This window comes from Argopecten irradians, chromosome 9, assembly GCF_041381155.1.
Source record: "Argopecten irradians isolate NY chromosome 9, Ai_NY, whole genome shotgun sequence".
NCBI lineage: Eukaryota > Metazoa > Mollusca > Bivalvia > Pectinida > Pectinidae > Argopecten > Argopecten irradians.
Genome location: NC_091142.1, coordinates 19,312,241 through 19,331,801, shown reverse-complemented (window position 1 = coordinate 19,331,801; position 19,561 = coordinate 19,312,241). Strand labels below are relative to the sequence as shown.

General features: G+C 33.8%; 1 protein-coding gene across 1 annotated transcript; it reads left to right on the top strand.

The window, feature by feature from the left end:
* The first annotated feature begins 16,996 nt into the window (after positions 1–16,996).
* Positions 16,997–18,856, top strand: LOC138330857 (tereporin-Ca1-like). Its single transcript, XM_069278359.1, has 2 exons — positions 16,997–17,212; positions 17,567–18,856. The coding sequence occupies exons 1-2, from the start codon at positions 16,997–16,999 to the stop codon at positions 17,954–17,956; spliced, it is 606 nt and encodes a 201-aa protein (XP_069134460.1). The 3' UTR covers positions 17,957–18,856.
* The last annotated feature ends 705 nt before the right edge of the window (positions 18,857–19,561 follow it).

Below are 19,561 nucleotides of genomic sequence, written 5' to 3'. Positions count from 1 at the left end.
GAAAAATACAGAATAATCGACACATTGTTGCATTGTACACACATTTTTAAGGACACAATAATTCACTTGACAAAAGTATATATATTACTTCATGGTATATTATAATGTTGTCAAGATCACCTCAGTAAATAGAAAAAAGTATGTGATGCACAGGTCGATACATGTATATAAGCAACCTTCAAAATATCATGAAAAATATTGTGTGTATGCGACGGGATTACAGCTACGCATACGGTCACCTATAACATGAAGTACACGCATACCGGGTGAAGGTATATGAACTATTTTGCTTTACTTATATTCTGTCGCATTATCGGCCTACTTTAGTCTCATTGGCACTCTAATTTATAACAGAAAATATAATTATAAAACATAAAATAAATGATTCTAACATCAGTTATTGAAGAAATTTGGATGACACTGATACCATCATTAACCTCACAATAGATTTAAATGTTATCCAGCGCAACACGTTGGCGTAATTATGATTTTAGCATCAGAACAATACCGCACGCCAGTGAAAATTATTAAAGAATTCAAATCTCGTGAGTCGTTTGATAGTTAAATGTTCAAAGGTTTGTACATGTAAGAGGATTTCATGTGTTCATTTTCATTTTATGAATGGTTAGTGATGTGTTATAATTATAGCTGTAATGCATGGTTAGATGCATTGGTATTATATACTAATTAGGCATTTAACAATCAGTGTTTGCATGTAAAAGACAACAACACGTAATGTTTCTCCATTTTTGTTTAAAGCCAACAGCACGCAAATTGTACGGAGTAATTTGTCCAACTGGTGTTTTTTTTAAAAATTGAAATACCATCCAGGCGACGATATATGGAGCGTCAAATTAAGGCAGAACATTATTTGTATTGTGCGGCTTTACGTGTTCTAGATAATGATCTTACTTAGAGTGGTGTTGGGATTTAAATTGCATTCTGCACGATGAGACGCATAGTGTAGGGAAGTTTTCTAACATTATCGGGTCATATTGTTAACTAGAGAGGCAGGTCCCAGTTAGAGGAAAATATATTATAAAATCTTTCTTTTTTTCTGTAGGAAAAAAGGGATTTGATTACCAAGCTTCCCGATTTGAAAGTGAGTAAGTTTGGTATAAAAACCAAGGGGTTTGAGGGTCCAGCAACTGTAGGAGCTTGATCAGATAGTAAAAATAAAGAGGACTTTTTAAAAAAACATTCTTCAACTATAAGAGTGAAATTATTTGCTTAATATTTGGTCATCACCATCCTTGTCTGCAAATGAATGAATTTGCTGTAAACCCAGTGTCTTCGCCCCAGAGGTAGAGCCTCGTGCCTCAATACGGAAAATATAGGGAATAGTTTAAAATCCACATTCTTCTGTAGGAATGAAAGGCTATAGATTACTCTTGATCTTCAGCATCCTTGGCCAAATGGAATCAGAAATCTATAAACGAAGAGCCAGCTGGGTCCCCAGGAGTTCGAGGGACTGGTCCAACAGGGAAAATAAAGGAAATTATTTTGAAATCGTTCTATTGCTGATTTGCGCAAAATCAGAGTAAGATGTATGTTTCGAAAGGGAGAAATGTATATCATAATCCCGGATAAAAACAAAGTTGTAGTACTAGTATTTTATACCGATAAATGCGTTTTTTGCTTTCTTTATCTCTGGGTTATTGTCGTCAGAGAAAAAAAATTGAATATTTTACCTGGCGCAAAATGAAAATATCTGTAATGCAACAGCATACATGATAAAAATACTACAATATATTTTGAAAATAATTTACATTATATAAAAAGTTTCTAACACACATATCTCCGTTTGGTTCCTGAAATCCATATTAAAAGTGTCAAAAGTATTTATAATTATATGCTGTGATTGTTGGGTCAAAAACTTTTATCAACTATTTCGTGCTACCATTGTAGTTAATGTAAAAATTCCAAGGTAGTTACAAAATAAATAATATATAACTTTGTCATAAATACTTTTTTTGTTGTTCAAGGTCATTTTCATGTGATTTTTCTATCTGATAAAGTGTGTCCACGAACTTATGAAGAGACAACACACTTCAATGTACACCAATAGAAAATCAGAAGTTTGAATTGGTTTTGGTATCGCTTTTCAAAAAGTAGTTTTTAAATGTTATAAAGGCACGCGTTCCTAGTTAAAAACCGACTAAGGTAGCCCAGACAAACACTTCAGTTTATAGCTAACAGCCCAGGTACACACTACGGTGTGTATTGGTTTGTTTCGTTTGTTATAAGTTGATCGAGAATATAAAGAAATGCAGATAAGAAGTCTTAAACCATATTTCAAAATATAACTTACCAACGTCACAATATTGAAAACATAGATTTCTGGAAATGAACGCTTACTTCGTCTGCTGACATATAAATATCTGTTGAAATAGAAAGAAGTGAAATCGCAAAATTATGTTTTCGTATTTCTCTAACACGGATTTTATTTATAAAATTGATTTCATACCCTGCGCACAAATATGATGTAAACATACACATGTAGACGACCACAGTTGTGTTAGTATTATTTTTGACCTGAAGAAGGCGCCTATAGTGGCTGAAATATATATTTCCATAGAAATGATTTTGATTTTACTTTGAATTTTATCTTGGCCATGTTATTTTGGATTATTTATATACTCTAGCTTTATACCGTTTTTACCTCATTATGACGGATTTTATTTCTTGGCGTATTTGTCTTTTTCTTTAAAATTTGGTTTTTGTTTACCCTTCTTTATGATTTTAACTCTAATGTATTGAAAATAGTTTTTTTGATATTCATGACCGTTAATCAAAGTATGTTAGGGTCCAACCTATGGCATGTAATTCAACTCCTAGACTATGAATTTATTTTTTCACCTTAAAAGTCCCATTGTGTTTTCATAATATATTTAATTGCAAATATTAACCAAATTTCTTTATTGTGAAATTTCTTCATTAAAAAATGTCGTAGTTAATCAGGATTGTAGCAATGACGGGGGGATTTCCGTTGTAACGATCTGTATGGTTGCCACAGTCCCCACACGCCCCTTGGGTAAATATCACATATAAGAACCGCTTTGTATAACCTTTGACCCAAGGTATGTTTGTCAACTGAGAGATATTGAAAGACGACGCTAATGCATTTGTGTGCCATCTTATTTTCGTCGTTTTTATAAATGAGCGTCTTTAAACATTAATAAAAAAACCTACTTAAAATCTTTTGATTCTTTAAAAACTGTTATCAGAGATTGGTCACAGTTAGGTGTTAACCATGGAAAGTCAATGTCTTAAGGTGTATCTGGACACTTTTAACAGAGTACGCTTTAAATAATCATATAAAATTTATCCTTCAAAGGATATAGACATATCATACATCAAAATAAATGTCAGGATATTTTCTTTACCTTTAATAAAACAGATTTTAAAGTTTTGCTCTACACTAGATACTAATCAGGAATTTTTTAATGAAATTATGTCTTTCATAATTAGTATCTGCTCAATCGTTGAGCTGCTGAATGTTTCTCTTGGATGTATTTAAATTTTCAATGCATTCCAATCGGTCTATGAAAGCGATATATACACAGCGTCGACAGTTAAGAACCAGTTAATTAAAGGATGAGTTTCAATTTTGCCCTCTGGGAGCCATGACCTTGAAGCATTATTTTTTTGTTTACATATACCCTGGGGATTAAGGTCATGTTAGACTCCCTTGTCAGTTATGTGGGGTTAAACAGGGCGGTCAATTTTCTGTTTTGTCCAGTTTTGCAAGAATCAAATATTATTTTTGAATAATTTTTCATGAATTATACTGCATTGATATGTTGAAAATAAAGCATATTTGAAAATATATGCATGTATTAGTGTCAAAAATAGGTCACAGTGACCTCTTTTTGTACAATGACAATTTTGCAAGAATTAAGTTCATGAAGGATGGAGATATTCTGCCCGAGGGTCACAATATCTAGTAAAACCCGAGGCTTGCCGAGGGTTTTGCAACATTTTGTGATCCCGATGCAAACAACGGAAGTTTTGTTGAAAATATCAGCCGTGGATTTCTTCGAATTTATTTCAAAATGGCGGGATATTGTAGTTGTAAAATTGCAATTAAACGTCGAGGTATGAAAGAAAAATACTCTTTCATAAGTGGATATGAAGGATAGGGATATTCAACCCTTGGGATCACAAAATGTTGCAAAACCCTCGGCAAGCCTCGGGTTTTACTACATTTTGTGACCCTCGGGTAGAATATCCCTATCCCTTCATATCCACATATGAAAGAGTCTTATAGTATTGCTCAATACAATATAGTAATAAATATAACATTTTTTCTGGTACATGTATATTATGGCACCAGATGAACTTTATTCTTGAAAAATTAACATTTTCCTAAATAAGGTCACTGTGACCTATTTTTGACACTAAGTTATATTTTCCATTTTGTTTTATTCTCAAAATATCAATGCATTTTAATTCATGAAAAATCATTCAAAAAATCACTTGGTTCCAGCAAAACTGGACAAAACAGAAAATTAACCTCCCTGTTTAACCCCACCTAACTGACAAGGGACTCCGACCTGACCTTAATCATTAGTCATATCATGATGTCCTATCCCGAGGGAATCTAAACAAAAAAAATTCTTATCGGTTATGGCCACCACAGGGCCCAAATTGACAATCCTCCTTTGATGCTTTTATTTCTTCTTTGCTTTAAGGCCAACGTATGTTGGTTAACCTGGTAGGTGTATCATTTGTGCGCGACACAATATGTGTGCGTCAAATACAGTTGGAGTCACATTCAGGAAAGTCATGTTATAGCTGGAAACGGGAAGCCATGTTACATGATACTAGTGCTGTATTTCGAACTTTTGTCATAAGCAAGGCAAAACGTACGCTTACGGGTGAGGAAAGCTGGCAAATTATCGGCATGAAAACTGCAGGAATGTCATCTAGGGCGATTTGCACTGGGGAACCCCCAGTAGAAACACTCCAAGAATAAGCGACAGCACTGCACGAGGAGTGGCGAAGAATCCCGATGATCCGAATACGACGCTTGGTACAAAAATGAGGAGACGTGTCGCGGAAACGCTGAACGTGAACGGTGTATACACCAGTTACTGAAGTACACTGAATGGACAGAAAATATTTATGTCATTAAATATTTTTGACGCATTTTAGAATGTTTAGAGCTTCCCGTTTACGTGTGGTGGCAATAGTTTTCAAGTTCCCGTTTTTTGCAGTTTTATCGCACTTTTTTTGTAATACCGGAAGAATATGTTAAATTAACATTAAGATAATTGAATTTAATGATATATATATTCTACATGTAGCGCTACATGTAATGCGCTACATTGGATGTCTGTAACCCATTGCGTTCATACCATCTTTAACGTAATCAAAATACTGTTAAAATTTGTATGTAATAGCTTAGATTTACTTCGTTGCACACAGCCCGAGTAAAAGATAATTGCTTAGTCAACCTCGCTCGCCAACGTACAATGTATTGCGTCACCTGCCGAATTATTGCAGGTGATGCCTTTCCATAAATGTAATAAGCAAACAATGGTTCAGCACCCTTTGAAAAACATGTTGTATGCGACTTATTAGCATATACATGTATGTGATTATTTTTTATTATTTCTGACACCAGATTCTGTGTTTCATGCTTTAGCCAATGAGTTCGAAGTATATCTTTACATAATTTGTTTTACTATGCCATAAAACCATGCACGTGAGATCTGACAAAGGTTTCAAAGAGAGTATCATATATATACATAATCGTTTGCGAATTCGCAGCCCATGGCATAATTGTCAAAATCATATTCGTCAAGAATTGCTTTAAATAGAGACACTAAAAGTTTCTCGTCTTTCATCTGCGACAACATCAGATATAGCTCACACCCGGAGTAATATATTATTTTGTCCATAAACGTGTCCCTGAGAATAAATGTGGTAGTACATTCAGTGACGAAATGCCGAATGACGTCATAGGAAGGTTTTATGCACTTCACACATATTTTGCTAAGTGTGTTCTATAGGAGGGCAAGTTAGCATTTTACAGACATATCATATTTCTTTCTTATTTGTGTTCTCTAAGTTCAATAGCTTATATAGTTCATTTTATGTCATGTGTAAATATTTAAAACGATTAAAATCAGAGTCATTGTTCATTCTTTCTTTGAGTTATGCGTTTTCACGGATATGTATCGCAGCTCTTTCTATATATTTCCACTCGCGTCTATTGGGGAAGGTCCTCTCATTTACGTATTGAGATATATATGTTATTAGATTATACTTGTGAAGAATGTTGCCTATATCAGGCACGAATCCGCTTTGTACCTTTGATGTTGCGTCCTAATTCAGGAATTTTAAAAGTCTACAAATGAAAATATCTTTTGTTGTGCTATTTGGAAGACTACTTATCAGGTAGTGTTGAAAGTTCAATTTCCTCTTTTCAATTTCACTACTGATTTTATAAATGCCGAGCATCGTTTCACACATATCCGACCTTGAAGATTTCCCAATATTAAGAATCATTTTTGTAGCATAGTGTTGGAAGATTTCTAGCGTTTGTCTGTCTTTTGCCATTAGATTGCTCCACATTTCAGACCCATATAACACGACTGGTAGTATTACCTTCTTGGTTAACAGTGTTCAACGGCCTAGTATGTTCACAGTTTGATCCCATACGAGTTATGGCATGTAGCATGTTCCTTCCTTTTCTGCATGTTTTCTCCACAGCGTTTGAGATCTTTAGATCCGATGATACTTCAATTCCTAAATGAACTTCTGATTTTACCGTCTTGAGCATATTCCCGTCCAGTGTCCATGTGATATTTGTAATACAGTTTTTAAACGATATCATAGAACACTTAGAAGAATCAAAAGTAAAAATCAATGTCTTCGCTTATTCTTCCGCGATGTTGAGAGGGCACTAAAGAGCTTTCGCTAATATGTGCTATATCGTCCGCTAGGCATGGGTTAGCCCATTCAACATATTTAAAAAAATATATAAATAGAACACGTAAATGTGTATGTCTGAAAATAGCCTATGTGCCCGTAAGTACCCAAAGATCACCAGGTAAATCCCAGCGACATCACGGGGAAATTTAGAACATGTTTAGATTTATTCAACGTTTTACAATGTTCATCCTTACAATGCTGGTTCTTTTTTCCAAAATAAAAACACAATACTTCAGTAGCACTTTATACTCCATTCTGACAACTTTAAAAACGATCTTGTATGCCAAAACTACAAAAGAGCGAATTATTACTAAATAGAGAATACCCCTCAGTAACCTCTTAATCGAGCTTCGCTCTTACTGTATAGAGTGCATTGTAATGTCTCGTGCAAAATTGTTTGTTCACTTATTGCTTGCATATTCTTAAGGTGCATCAGGACACCTAGAGACCCTAAAGATCACTCAGCCGGTCAGCAAAATAATATAACAATATCATTATTCACAGGCATTCAAAACGGTGTGTATAAAGTTCATACATAAACGAAATAAAGATTGAAATTTTATTAAGATACTATTTGTGATAATTATGAAATATGCTGTTTGAAGAGCTAAACAGCCGATGAAAGGCCGACAAAAGAGAAAAATAAAAACGACAAAATTAACGATAGTTACGCTGGACTAATAGGACCAAAGTTATCTGTATGTTATTGTTAATGTTGTGTCACGTCTTGATTTTCCTTCAACCTAAGCTCAAACATGCTAGTTGACAGGTCATATATTGGTTATAAATTGGTTTTGCCATATTGCCGCCATAACCTGGAATCTCCGACACAGTAAAAGTTGAATATCATGAAATCTACGCCTTATTTTTGTCAATCAGCATATTTCAAGTATCAATAACATTTTGCAGTCAGCAACAACAAACCAATATTTACCTAGTTCAACTTTTCGCTTTCGTTTTTGCCTCCATCTTCGAACTACTTATATTCCTACGCCAGACAGTGTTTGATTGAAAATATACTGAAAATACTCACTGTTGTGGGTTTGTTGAAATTTTATATAATGTTATATTACTTTCAATTTGTAAAACCAGTAAATAAAGCTAATTTGACACTATAAAAATAAATAGCACAATGGTTTAATTTTTGCTTAGTGATATCCTTTCAGGGTTGTTTGGACTCGCTGACAACAGGCATCAACATCAATATATGTACATCAGAAACAATTCGGCGGTATATATGCCTACGCTCCTGTGATAATATGCAAGTATATGGGTTATATTATAAATATCTTTCATTTTTAAATCCCGATCGTAAACTTTATGTGTTTGTGTCGAATTAGAAATTGACCAATCCTGTCTGTCAGTCGGTCTGCCATGTTTACAAAACGAAGTCGATTTTTGGGTTTTGTAAAACCATTTTAATATATATTTTTCAATTTACTCCATTTCAAAGCGAATGAATTGCATTTGAAAAAATAACCTCTTCCTTTTTTAATTTCCGTTGTTACTTTTGATTGTAACATTTGTGAAATATTTTGGTATAATGTACGGAAGCCACATAGTGCAATAACTGCCATTTGTGAAAGGGAGTAAATCCAGAACAAAAAGGGGCAAAGTTTAAATCATGCTACATTGATTATAAGTTTTACTTGCAAAATTTCATGTTCCATATTACAAGTTCTAATATTGACAATTTCATGTATAGGCCTCCATACTTTTAGAAGTAGTCCCAAACAAGACTGACAGCTGTACAATCCAAACTTCAAACACATTTACTTTCACATTTGTATACAAACACTAATACTATACAACATATTAAATTGATCATGGCACAACATTAAGGTGTATACAACCTTAATTTTAATTGCAACAAAACTTACATTATCAAGGCAGATTGAGAGATACTAATTATGACATATTTCATTAAAAAATTCCTGATTAGTATCTAGTGTAGAGCAAAACTTTAAAATCTGTTTTATTAAAAGTAAAGAAAATATCCTGACCTTTATTTTGATGTATGATATGTCTATATCCTTTGAAGGATAAATTGTATATGATTATTTAAAGCGTACTCTGTTGAAAGTGTCCAGATACACCTTAAGAAATTGACTTTCCATGGTTAACACCTAACTGTGACCAATCTCTGATAACAGTTTTTAAAGAATTAAAAGATTTTAAGTAGGATTTTAATTAATGTTTAAAGACGCTCATTTATAAAAACGACGAAAATAAGATGGCACACAAATGCATTAGCGTCGTCTTTCAATATCTCTCAGTTGACAAACATACCTTGGGTCAAAGGTTATACAAAGCGGTTCTTATATGTGATATTTACCCACGTGTGGACTGTGGCACCAACAGATCGTTACAACGGAATCCCCCGTCATTGCTACAATCCTGATTAACTACGACATTTTTTAATGAAGAAATATCACAATAAAGAAATTTGGTTAATTTTTGCAATTAAATATATTATGAAAACACAATGGGACTTTTAAGGTGAAAAAATAAATTCATAGTCTAGGAGTTGAATTACATGCCATAGGTTGACCCTAACATACTTTGATTAACAGTAATGAATATCAAAAACTACTTTCAATACATTAGAGTAAAATCATAAAAGAAGGTAAACAAAAACCAAATTTTAAAGAAAAAGACAAATACGCCAAGAAATAAATCCGTCATAATGAGGTAAAAACGGTATAAAGCTAGTATATAAATAATCCAAAATAAAAGGCCAAGATAAATTCAAAGTAAAATCAAAATCATTTCTATGGAATATATATTCAGCCACTATAGGGCCTTCTTCAGTCCAAAATAATACTAACACAACGTGGTCGTCTACATGTTTGTTTACATCTATTGTGCGCAGGTATGAAATCAATTTCATAACTAAATCCGTGTTAGAGAAATACGAAAACATAATTTTGCGATTTCACTTCTTTCTATTAAAGATATTTATATGTCAGCAGACGTAAGCGTTCATTTCCAGAATCTATGTTTCAATATTGTGACGTTGGTAAGTTATATTTTGAAATATGGTTTAAGACTTCTTATCTGCAATTTCTTATAATCTCGAACAACGTATAACAATCGAAACAAACCAATACTCACCGAAGTGTGTACCTGGGCTGTTAGCTATAACTGAAGTGTTTGTCTGGGCTACCTTAGTCGGTTTTTAACTAGGAACGCGTGCCTTTATAACATTTAAAAACTACTTTTTGAAAAGCGATACCAAAACCAATTCAAACTTCTGATTTTCTATTGGTGTACATTGAAGTGTGTTGTCTCTTCATAAGTTCGTGGACACACTTTATCAGATAGAAAATCACATGAAAATGACCTTGAACAACAAAAAAAGTATTATGACAAAGTTATATATTATTTATTTGGAACTACCTTGGAATTGTTACATTAACTACAATGGTAGCACGCAATAGTTGATAAAAGTTTTTGACCCAACAATCACAGCACATAATTATAAATACTTTGACACTTTTAATATGGATTTCAGGAACCAAACGGAGATATGTGTTTAGAAACTTTTTATATAATGTAAATTATTTTCAAAATATATTGTAGTATTTTTATCATGTATGCTGTTGCATTACAGATATTTTCATTTTGCGCCAGGTAAAATATTCAATTTTTTTCTCTGACGACAATAGCCCAGAGATAAAGAAAGCAAAAACGCATTTATCGGTATAAATTATTAGTACTACAACTTTGTTTTATCCGGGATTATGATATACATTTCTCCCTTTCGAAACATACATCTTACTCTGATTTTGCGCAAATCAGCAATAGAACGATTTCAAAATAATTTCCTTTATTTTCCCTGTTGGACCAGTCCCTCGAACTCCTGGGGACCCAGCTGGCTCTTCGTTTATAGATTTCTGATTCCATTTGGCCAAGGATGCTGAAGATCAAGAGTAATCTATAGCCTTTCATTCCTACAGAAGAATGTGGATTTTAAACTATTCCCTATATTTTCCGTATTGAGGCACGAGGCTCTACCTCTGGGGCGAAGACACTGGGTTTACAGCAAATTCATTCATTTGCAGACAAGGATGGTGATGACCAAATATTAAGCAAACAATTTCACTCTTATAGTTGAAGAATGTTTTTTAAAAAGTCCTCTTTATTTTTACTATCTGATCAAGCTCCTACAGTTGCTGGACCCTCAAACCCCTTGGTTTATACCAAACTTACTCACTTTCAAATCGGGAAGCTTGGTAATCAAATCCCTTTTTTCCTACAGAAAAAAAAAGAAAGATTTTATATTATATTTCCTCTATCTGGGACCTGCCTCTCTAGCTAACAATATGACCCGATAATGATAGAAAACTTCCCTACACTATGCGTCTCATCGTGCAGAATGCAATTTAAATCCCAACACCACTCTAAGTAAGATCATTATCTAGAACACGCAAAGCCGCACAATACAAATGATGTTCTACCTGAATTTGAAACTCCATATATCGTCGCCGGGATGGTATTTCAACTTTAAAAAAAACACCAGTTGGACAAATTACTCCGTACAATTTGCGTGCTGTTAGCTTTAAACAAAAATGGAGAAACATTACGTGTTGTTGTCTTTTACATGCAAACACTGATTGTTAAATGCCTAATTAGTATATAATACCAATGCATCTAACCATGCATTACAGCTATAATTATAACACATCACTAACCATTCATAAAATGAAAATGAACACATGAAATCCTCTTACATGTACAAACCTTTGAACATTTAACTATCAAACGACTCACGAGATTTGAATTCCTCAATGATTTTCATTGGCGTGCGGTATTGTTCTGATGCTAAAATCATAATTACGCCATACGTGTTGCGCTGGATAACATTTAAATCTATTGGTAAGGTAATGATGGTATCAGTGTCATCCAAATTTCTTCAATAACTGATGTTAGATCATTTATTTTATGTTATAATTATATTTTCTGTTATAATTAGAGTGCCAATGAGACTAAAGTAGGCCGATAATGCGACAGAATATAAGTAAAGCAAAATAGTTCATATACCTTCACCCGGTATGCGTGTACTTCATGTTATAGGTGACCATATGCGTAGCTGTAATCCCGTCGCATACACACAATATTTTTCATGATATTTTGAAGGTTGCTTATATACATGTATCGACCTGTGCATCACATACTTTTTTCTATTTACTGAGGTGATCTTGACAACATTATAATATACCATGAAGTAATATATACTTTTGTCAAGTGAATTATTGTGTCCTTAAAAATGTGTGTACAATGCAACAATGTGTCGATTATTCTGTATTTTTCTGTGTTTAGTGAACAAAGCTTATGCCATGTAATACACGTACAGGTATATCAACTGTCTAAGATATAATATAAGACTCTTTCATCTGTGGATATGAAGGATAGGGATATTCTACCCGAGGGGGTCAAAATGTAGTAAAACCCGAGGCTTGTCGAGGGTTTTGCAACATTTTGTGATCCCGAGGATAGAATATCCCTATCCTTGATATCCACTTATGAAAGAGTATTTTTTTTTCCTACCTCGACGTTTTATTGCAATTTTACAACTATAATATCCCGCCATTTTGAAATAAATTCGAAGTTCTAAATCCACGGCTGAAAGTCAATTTTTCATGAAAAATTACGTGATATTTTCAACAAAAATTCCGTTGTTTGCATCTTTTGTAGTAAAACCATTCAAGTTTGTGAAAAAAAAATGTTAAAATGTTACAGAGGAAATAGAAATTGTGTTGACGCCGTGACGTCACGAGGCTTTATTGCATGGGTAGCCATGCAATACAGCCTCAGGGTGTATTGCCCTAGACCAGCCAGTATTACACGTGTAGGTATGAAAGAAAAACATCTACCAAACCCAAGGAGAATTATATCATGATCATTACGGCTTTTCAACTAAGGGTGAAAAGACATACAGCTGCGAATTATGACCTCTATATAACTTTATGTATCTTGTACGTACATGTTAAAATCTTGTACGCACAACTTAGTATTTTATCCGTACAAGTTATAATCTTGTATGTACAACCTAGTACATTTGTATCTTGTAAGTTCAACTTAGTGTCTTGTACGTACAAGGTAATATCTAAGCAAGGACACCGACCGAGGGGTGCTGAATGATGAATCGAAGAAATAGTCAAACTTTACTGCAACAGTATAAGGTACATTGTAACTACATTTGGGTCCTCGACGGAGGTCACAATTACACAAATTCATCACAAAAATTCCATTTGAGAACTGCAAAATTATCAAGGAATTATTGCAATATGACCAGTAAGTTGTCAACATGATTATATTCTTGCTTGCTTATCTGGCGAACTGTCAAAAGCGGAAGTTAGCTTTTTTGTTTGTTTGTTTGATTAATTAACGTCCTATTAACAGCTATGGTCATGTAAGGACGGCCTCCCATGTATGCGGTGTGTTGCGTGTATGTTGTGCGAGGTGCGTGTTGTGGGAGACTGCGGTATATTCATGTTGTGTCTTCTTGTATAGTGGAACTGTTGCCCATTTATAGTGCCATATCACTGAAGCATGCCGACGAAGTCACCAAGCAACATACCCCGACCGGTCACATTATACTGACAACGGGCAAACCAGTCGTCCCAATCCCTGTATGTTGAGCGCTAAGCAGGAGCAGAAACTACCACTTTTAAAGACTTTGGTGTGTCTCGGCCAGGGGACAGAGCCCACAGGGGCGAACGCTCAACTCAAGGCCAAAAGTGAGGCGGTACCAAGGGAGGCATTAGGAAAGATAAAGTCAGTTAGGAAGAAGAGAAAAGATAAGATCCTAAATTTAGTCGCCTTTTACGATCTTGCAATAGGGACAGCAGGTACAATTCTAATGCCCTACCTGCAGGGCCAAAGTTAGCCGGAGGATTTACAAACATATACAGCAAATGGGTCAAACATTACACCGATCTTAATAGGATTGCTTGGCATTGTGTCATCGGCTTTAAAATCCTTTATATTGAATATGCTTTTCCTCTTAGCTTACATCAAAATACATTGTATGAAAGAGTCTTTTCTATATTTAGTATTAACCTGAATAAGCTTTTCGTTGTCATACGCGACTAACTACTTTTATAACCTGAATACCGTGACGTGTACTTCATCTTTGCAAATTAAGATTAAGTAATTAAGCAATTGATAAATTAAGATGTATTTCGTTGTCTATAACTGCATGAATGGGCAATATTTCATATCATCGCTCATATACTGTTGTCGTTTCATACTCCAAATTCTGATATATGTGTTATAAATAGTCTTTGTCTTAAAGTGGGTACATGACTCTTGTTTATTTATAGCTAGATATATGGTTTTAATAACTTCAAAGAGCAAATATAGGAATATTCAGTAAAAATTTGAAAGGGCTGTTATAAATCAAATTATTTACAATCCATTTATTGCATTATGGGGTAGCGTTGAAAGAGAAACCAAACAATACATGATAACAATATTGCATGATACATGGTAATATAAAATGACGCTAAAGTGTCCTCAACTTGTCTTTTAAAATAAACGGTATAAATTTATTATTTTGCAAATATGATACTTAAATTTGTCGAATACGCATATACACGTACATGGGAACTAAATCTTAAAGTATTTTGTATTTAAAATACCATGTCTAACATTAATGTTAATGAACAATACTAAAATAATTCCGTATTATAGAAACACGCAGTCTTAAATATCCTTTAAAATACTTTTCTGTGAACTGCACGTTGTTCTTACTAAGCATTTTTGTTTATCAAGGTTGTATAAGTATATAAAATTAATCACTTGAGATACTAATATAACACCAGGTTAGAGCGGATAGCACAATGTCTATAGTATAGACTCTAAGACATAGACTTCTCTTTCAGGCAACAGAACCGTGAGACTCTGGGGCCCAGTACAACAGGCCAATAATGAAGGTGATAGTATGATGTTGGTTATATTGCCATTAAGTATCAAGATAGAAAGCCATACAATTACAAATACGTTTTACCATTATTATTAATAGACGGTATCAAAGTATCTAAGTACATGTACAGGCCTAATACCACCAACGTATGGTCAGTGCGTGTGCAGTGACTCGCATGAACATTAATCTTTTATCTAAGAAAATAACATATTTATTTGACACATTTGGCATTACATCAACAATTGTTTTCAACATTGGAAAAGTAGTATTTCAACGTCCAAATTTTTTTTGGTTTAACCACTTTATAACGCGGATTCACGTAGTTTGCAACAGTTATTTGCATACCCATATGCAATTAGAATAATTACACCTAAAGTTCATTTATGTATACCACTTTGTTTCCTCGTATACACAATTGTAAGCAATCATTACTTCAAAAAAGTCGCCAAAACATAAATTCGAGATCAAGTGATCATTTGAATTCGCATTCAAAATAGCTCTGAAAATTATGCGCAAATATGTCTCTCGCGAAAACTAAGTGCTTTACAATAATTCGTTTTTGATATCGATCAGAATTAAGCAAAAAATATATTAGCTTAATCTCATATAGTTATAAAAAGATTAAGAACAAGCATAAAAATAGTTTTCATTTTAGTACAACAGATTTTCTCGTTTATTTATATAATCTTCCATATATCAATCAAACTACATTGAAAACTAATGTGTATCATGCAATCTGAATCACAATGTGCTGTGTCTGTGCTGAAGAGGTAGTGTAAATATTGTATGGTAAACTAGGCTTGCTTTGATTTGTAATAAAACAATATAAAATGTTAGTGATATTCAAAATGTTTATTTGGTATAGGGAGCATGCGCGTACGTTTAGTTCAACCAATAAATTTTGAGATTTTTCTGACCACCCTGGTGTATATAACAGGTACCTTGTAGTAGATAATAACTCAGGAACTAGCTGTCTGAACGAGGAACATCCCCCCAAGAAAGAATAGGTGGACTGGAAAGAGACACATTAGTGAGTACATTTAACGTTACGTTGTAATTTAATTGTGCTAGATATAGATGTTAATATTTTCCAGTAGAATAAAAGTTCCTCTTCTTCTGAGTCTATGAGATACTACTAAGTTCGTATAAGTTGTGATTGTAGTCTATTTATACATGTATACTACATACAATAATGTACAATTCCGCTTTTGAAAAACGTTCTATTTTTTTTAAATAGTTGAATGCCGATATTACATCAATAGCTAGACTTCACAGATTCACATCCTTATTGTGATATTGTTGCTGTGTAAGAGTTTCTCGATTGCGAAGGTCATTTAACATTAACATATTTTTAGTGTAATTATACCATGGATATTTTTGTTTATGGGTACATGTATCTTTAGATGACACAACAAGGGAAAGCATTTAACTCAATGGCAAAATATTACAGTGTATTTATTATAATGATTTAAAGAATCAGGGATTATTCCTACGTATGTATACTTATAAACGTATAATGGAAAAGATCTAGAACGTTTTTACCCATTGTGTTTCAACTCCTTACTACTAAGCTTTATTATGGTATTTATTATTAAAGGACCATCTCAATTTGCATATTTCTTTTGAAATTTCTGTCAAAATTTCGTTTACGTTATAAATCTGCGTGCCTATTGACCGTTAGACATGTCCATGTGGGTATAAAATCTGGAGCAAGAAAGGTAACCATAGGATGCCTTATACAAAGGATTTTAACGTTGCAGATGACTTTACATGTACATACGGTAAGATAAATGAGTCTCCTATGAAAACAATACAATTAGGGTGAGGGTAAAGTAAGGATGGTTAAGAATTTCTATTTGCGTTATCATTCCCTTCAACTAAAGCTATATCGATGGAAAGAGTAAAAGACATTTATGACGAACACGCTTACAACGAATGCATAGTAATAACGTGGTCAATTTAGGTGATGTCAGATGTCTGTATTTTTGTGTAACGAACTATACTTATAACGAAGTGATTTTGTTGATCCCCAGAGGTTCGTTATAACCGTGTAAAGATTTGGGAAAAAATTCTAGCATTTCTTGTTTTAGATTATGTTCTTATCATATTTCTATCGTAGAGACTATGATTGCTGGCACGGTGGCGGCAATAGCTGCTGGATCCTCATTGGCCGGTACAACAGTGAGTGCCCTGACATCTAGCAGTGGATACAGTGTGTCCTGTGGCATCGAGACCACCAACTGGACAAGGTATATACTGGAGAAACCAAAGGCAATCAACGATGGCGGACTGATTAAAACGCCACCTATAAACGTTCTCCCTGGAGTCAAGGAGGCAATGGTAAGAAGTGAAACATGTGCTTTAAATCAAAGTCTCTAAAGATTTGATTATCTCATATATACTATATTCTAGACATATAAGTCTATGTTTCACACGTATATTTCAAAACTTCTCAACCATCCTATCTGAATTGTAAATTGGTCAAACTAACATTTATCTAATTTTGTGTGTGATATTTTCTGTTTTTATTTGCCGTGTATTAATTTCTTCCCCATATGAAATTATGAAACCCAGATAAGATGAAACATTTTTATGAAACATTATACAATATAAAAATAAATAAAAATTGAAAGTATCAAACAGTTGATTTTTGGAATTGAAAGTTGAAATAATTGTGCACGATAATTTTAACAGATAACGCATAAAACCGGAGGAACTGCAACTGGGACTTATGGCTCAGTTTCCTGGGTGATCAAGGACAGGCGCGTGGTGGTCATGTGGTCTGTGCCATTCAACCATGACTACTATACCAACTGGCTTGCTGTCGGTATCACAAAACCTGGATACAAACAGCATGATGAAAACTGGTATAATACTATGTATTACGAATCTAATACGCCAGTTTTAGAGTTCAGTCGAAAGCAGTTTTACAACGACGTTAATCCCGTCACTTTCTCGGATGGAGAATTTGAAGTCGAAGGAAACATGGGAACAACCCACATCTCAAACGTACACATCACTGTTAAGCCGTGTAAACCAGAGGACTACGCACCTAAAATTCGCGAAGCCTTGAACAAAAACTAATTCAACTTTTCGTCATTGTAGATAAATATCTTAATCAACAATTTTCGTCACATACTAGAAGTCTAGTTTGTTACTAAATCAGCATAAATGATATTTTAAGATGTTATCATCATGAGTTATCAAACAAATGTTGATTGTGATTCTTTAACAGGTTTTCATGTACAACTAAGAGGCTTTATTTACCCTCGACTATGGAAAATGTATTGGAAAATGTATTGGAAATGTGTTTTGATAAACATTTAATTTCATTCTTAAAACATTATGCTGCAGATTGCATGTATGAGGACCAGCTGTTTCAACTGAATTGTTTTTGCAAATCATGTATGATATATGAAAACTAATTGCGTTGATTGAAAATGAACATGTAAAAGTTTTCCAAATAAAAAAAACATTAATAACTAGTACGTATTGTAATGGATGATCATTATAGACGTTTCCCAAACACTCCCCCATTGTATCCATTACATATGGTATCCCCCGAAACCCATACATATCAATTTTCATCGGTATCCAAATTTTGACCAATCATAAGTCGCTTTTTTGTTACTATGTCATTTTGACTCTGACCTTAGATAAATAAAAACAAATATCCGCGCTCTATATTCAATTCCACAGTACAAGGCAGTGGAACTTCAAATATGGTATGTTGGTCAACCTAGGCGAGACAATGTGTCGCGTTCCAAAACTTTTTTTTTTATCTTTGACCTCAACTTTAAATAAACGGTTTTTTTTTCATTACCATGAGACACTTAAATATCACAACTAAAAAGTTTATTTAGACCAGGATAAATTCGTGGAATTAACTTGTTTCCAGTACAATGTACTTTAAACACACGTGTTGATTTACAATCGTGTGTAGTTACAGGTATGAATGTAGGCGTAATGTTTATTGATCGAGGCTTGGCGTTATCTGCATGTCATCTCAATTGGGCTCCGTGGTCCGTATGTCTAAGTGGCTTTTTCGGGTTATACGCCTAGAAATGTATAGCTTGCGACATTCTGTATTTGTTAGGAAAGATTCCTTGCTGTGATATATGTTATGATGACTTCTCCACTTGTAATATGTTTGTTATCATAAATAAAAACGCGTTCAAAGCACAATTTTCTATCTTCCGGGCTTCAAAACTGTTCTTTCTCCTCCAATTTTTTCTCATGCACGTATACTTAACCATAAACATTACCCACACAACAGAGTGACACTTTACAGCTGAGAAATCGTAGTATTATTTGACGTCACATCATATAATAATTAAAGAATCTTGTGATGATCATATGGCGGTATTTTCTTTAAATGCTTCGTGTTGTTTTTTTCTTTCCTTTTTCCTTTTCTGAAGCAGTAAAACAAACCAAAAGCGTATATTAAGTTAGCCGGATTAGTTTTAACACCGTCCCTCAGTGTGAAATAAAAAAAACTACCACTTTATATTTCAGTCATTACGAGACCAACAAAACAATATTCAAGCTATCCTCACTGACATATCACCTTGGTAAGTTGTTTGTGGAAATAATGATTCGCCTTTTTTTAAAGTATCACAATTCTTTTTATGTCCTTTCTTCTGATTTCTAATAGTCAAATTTTGAAAGCTGGAGTACCACAAGGCTCAG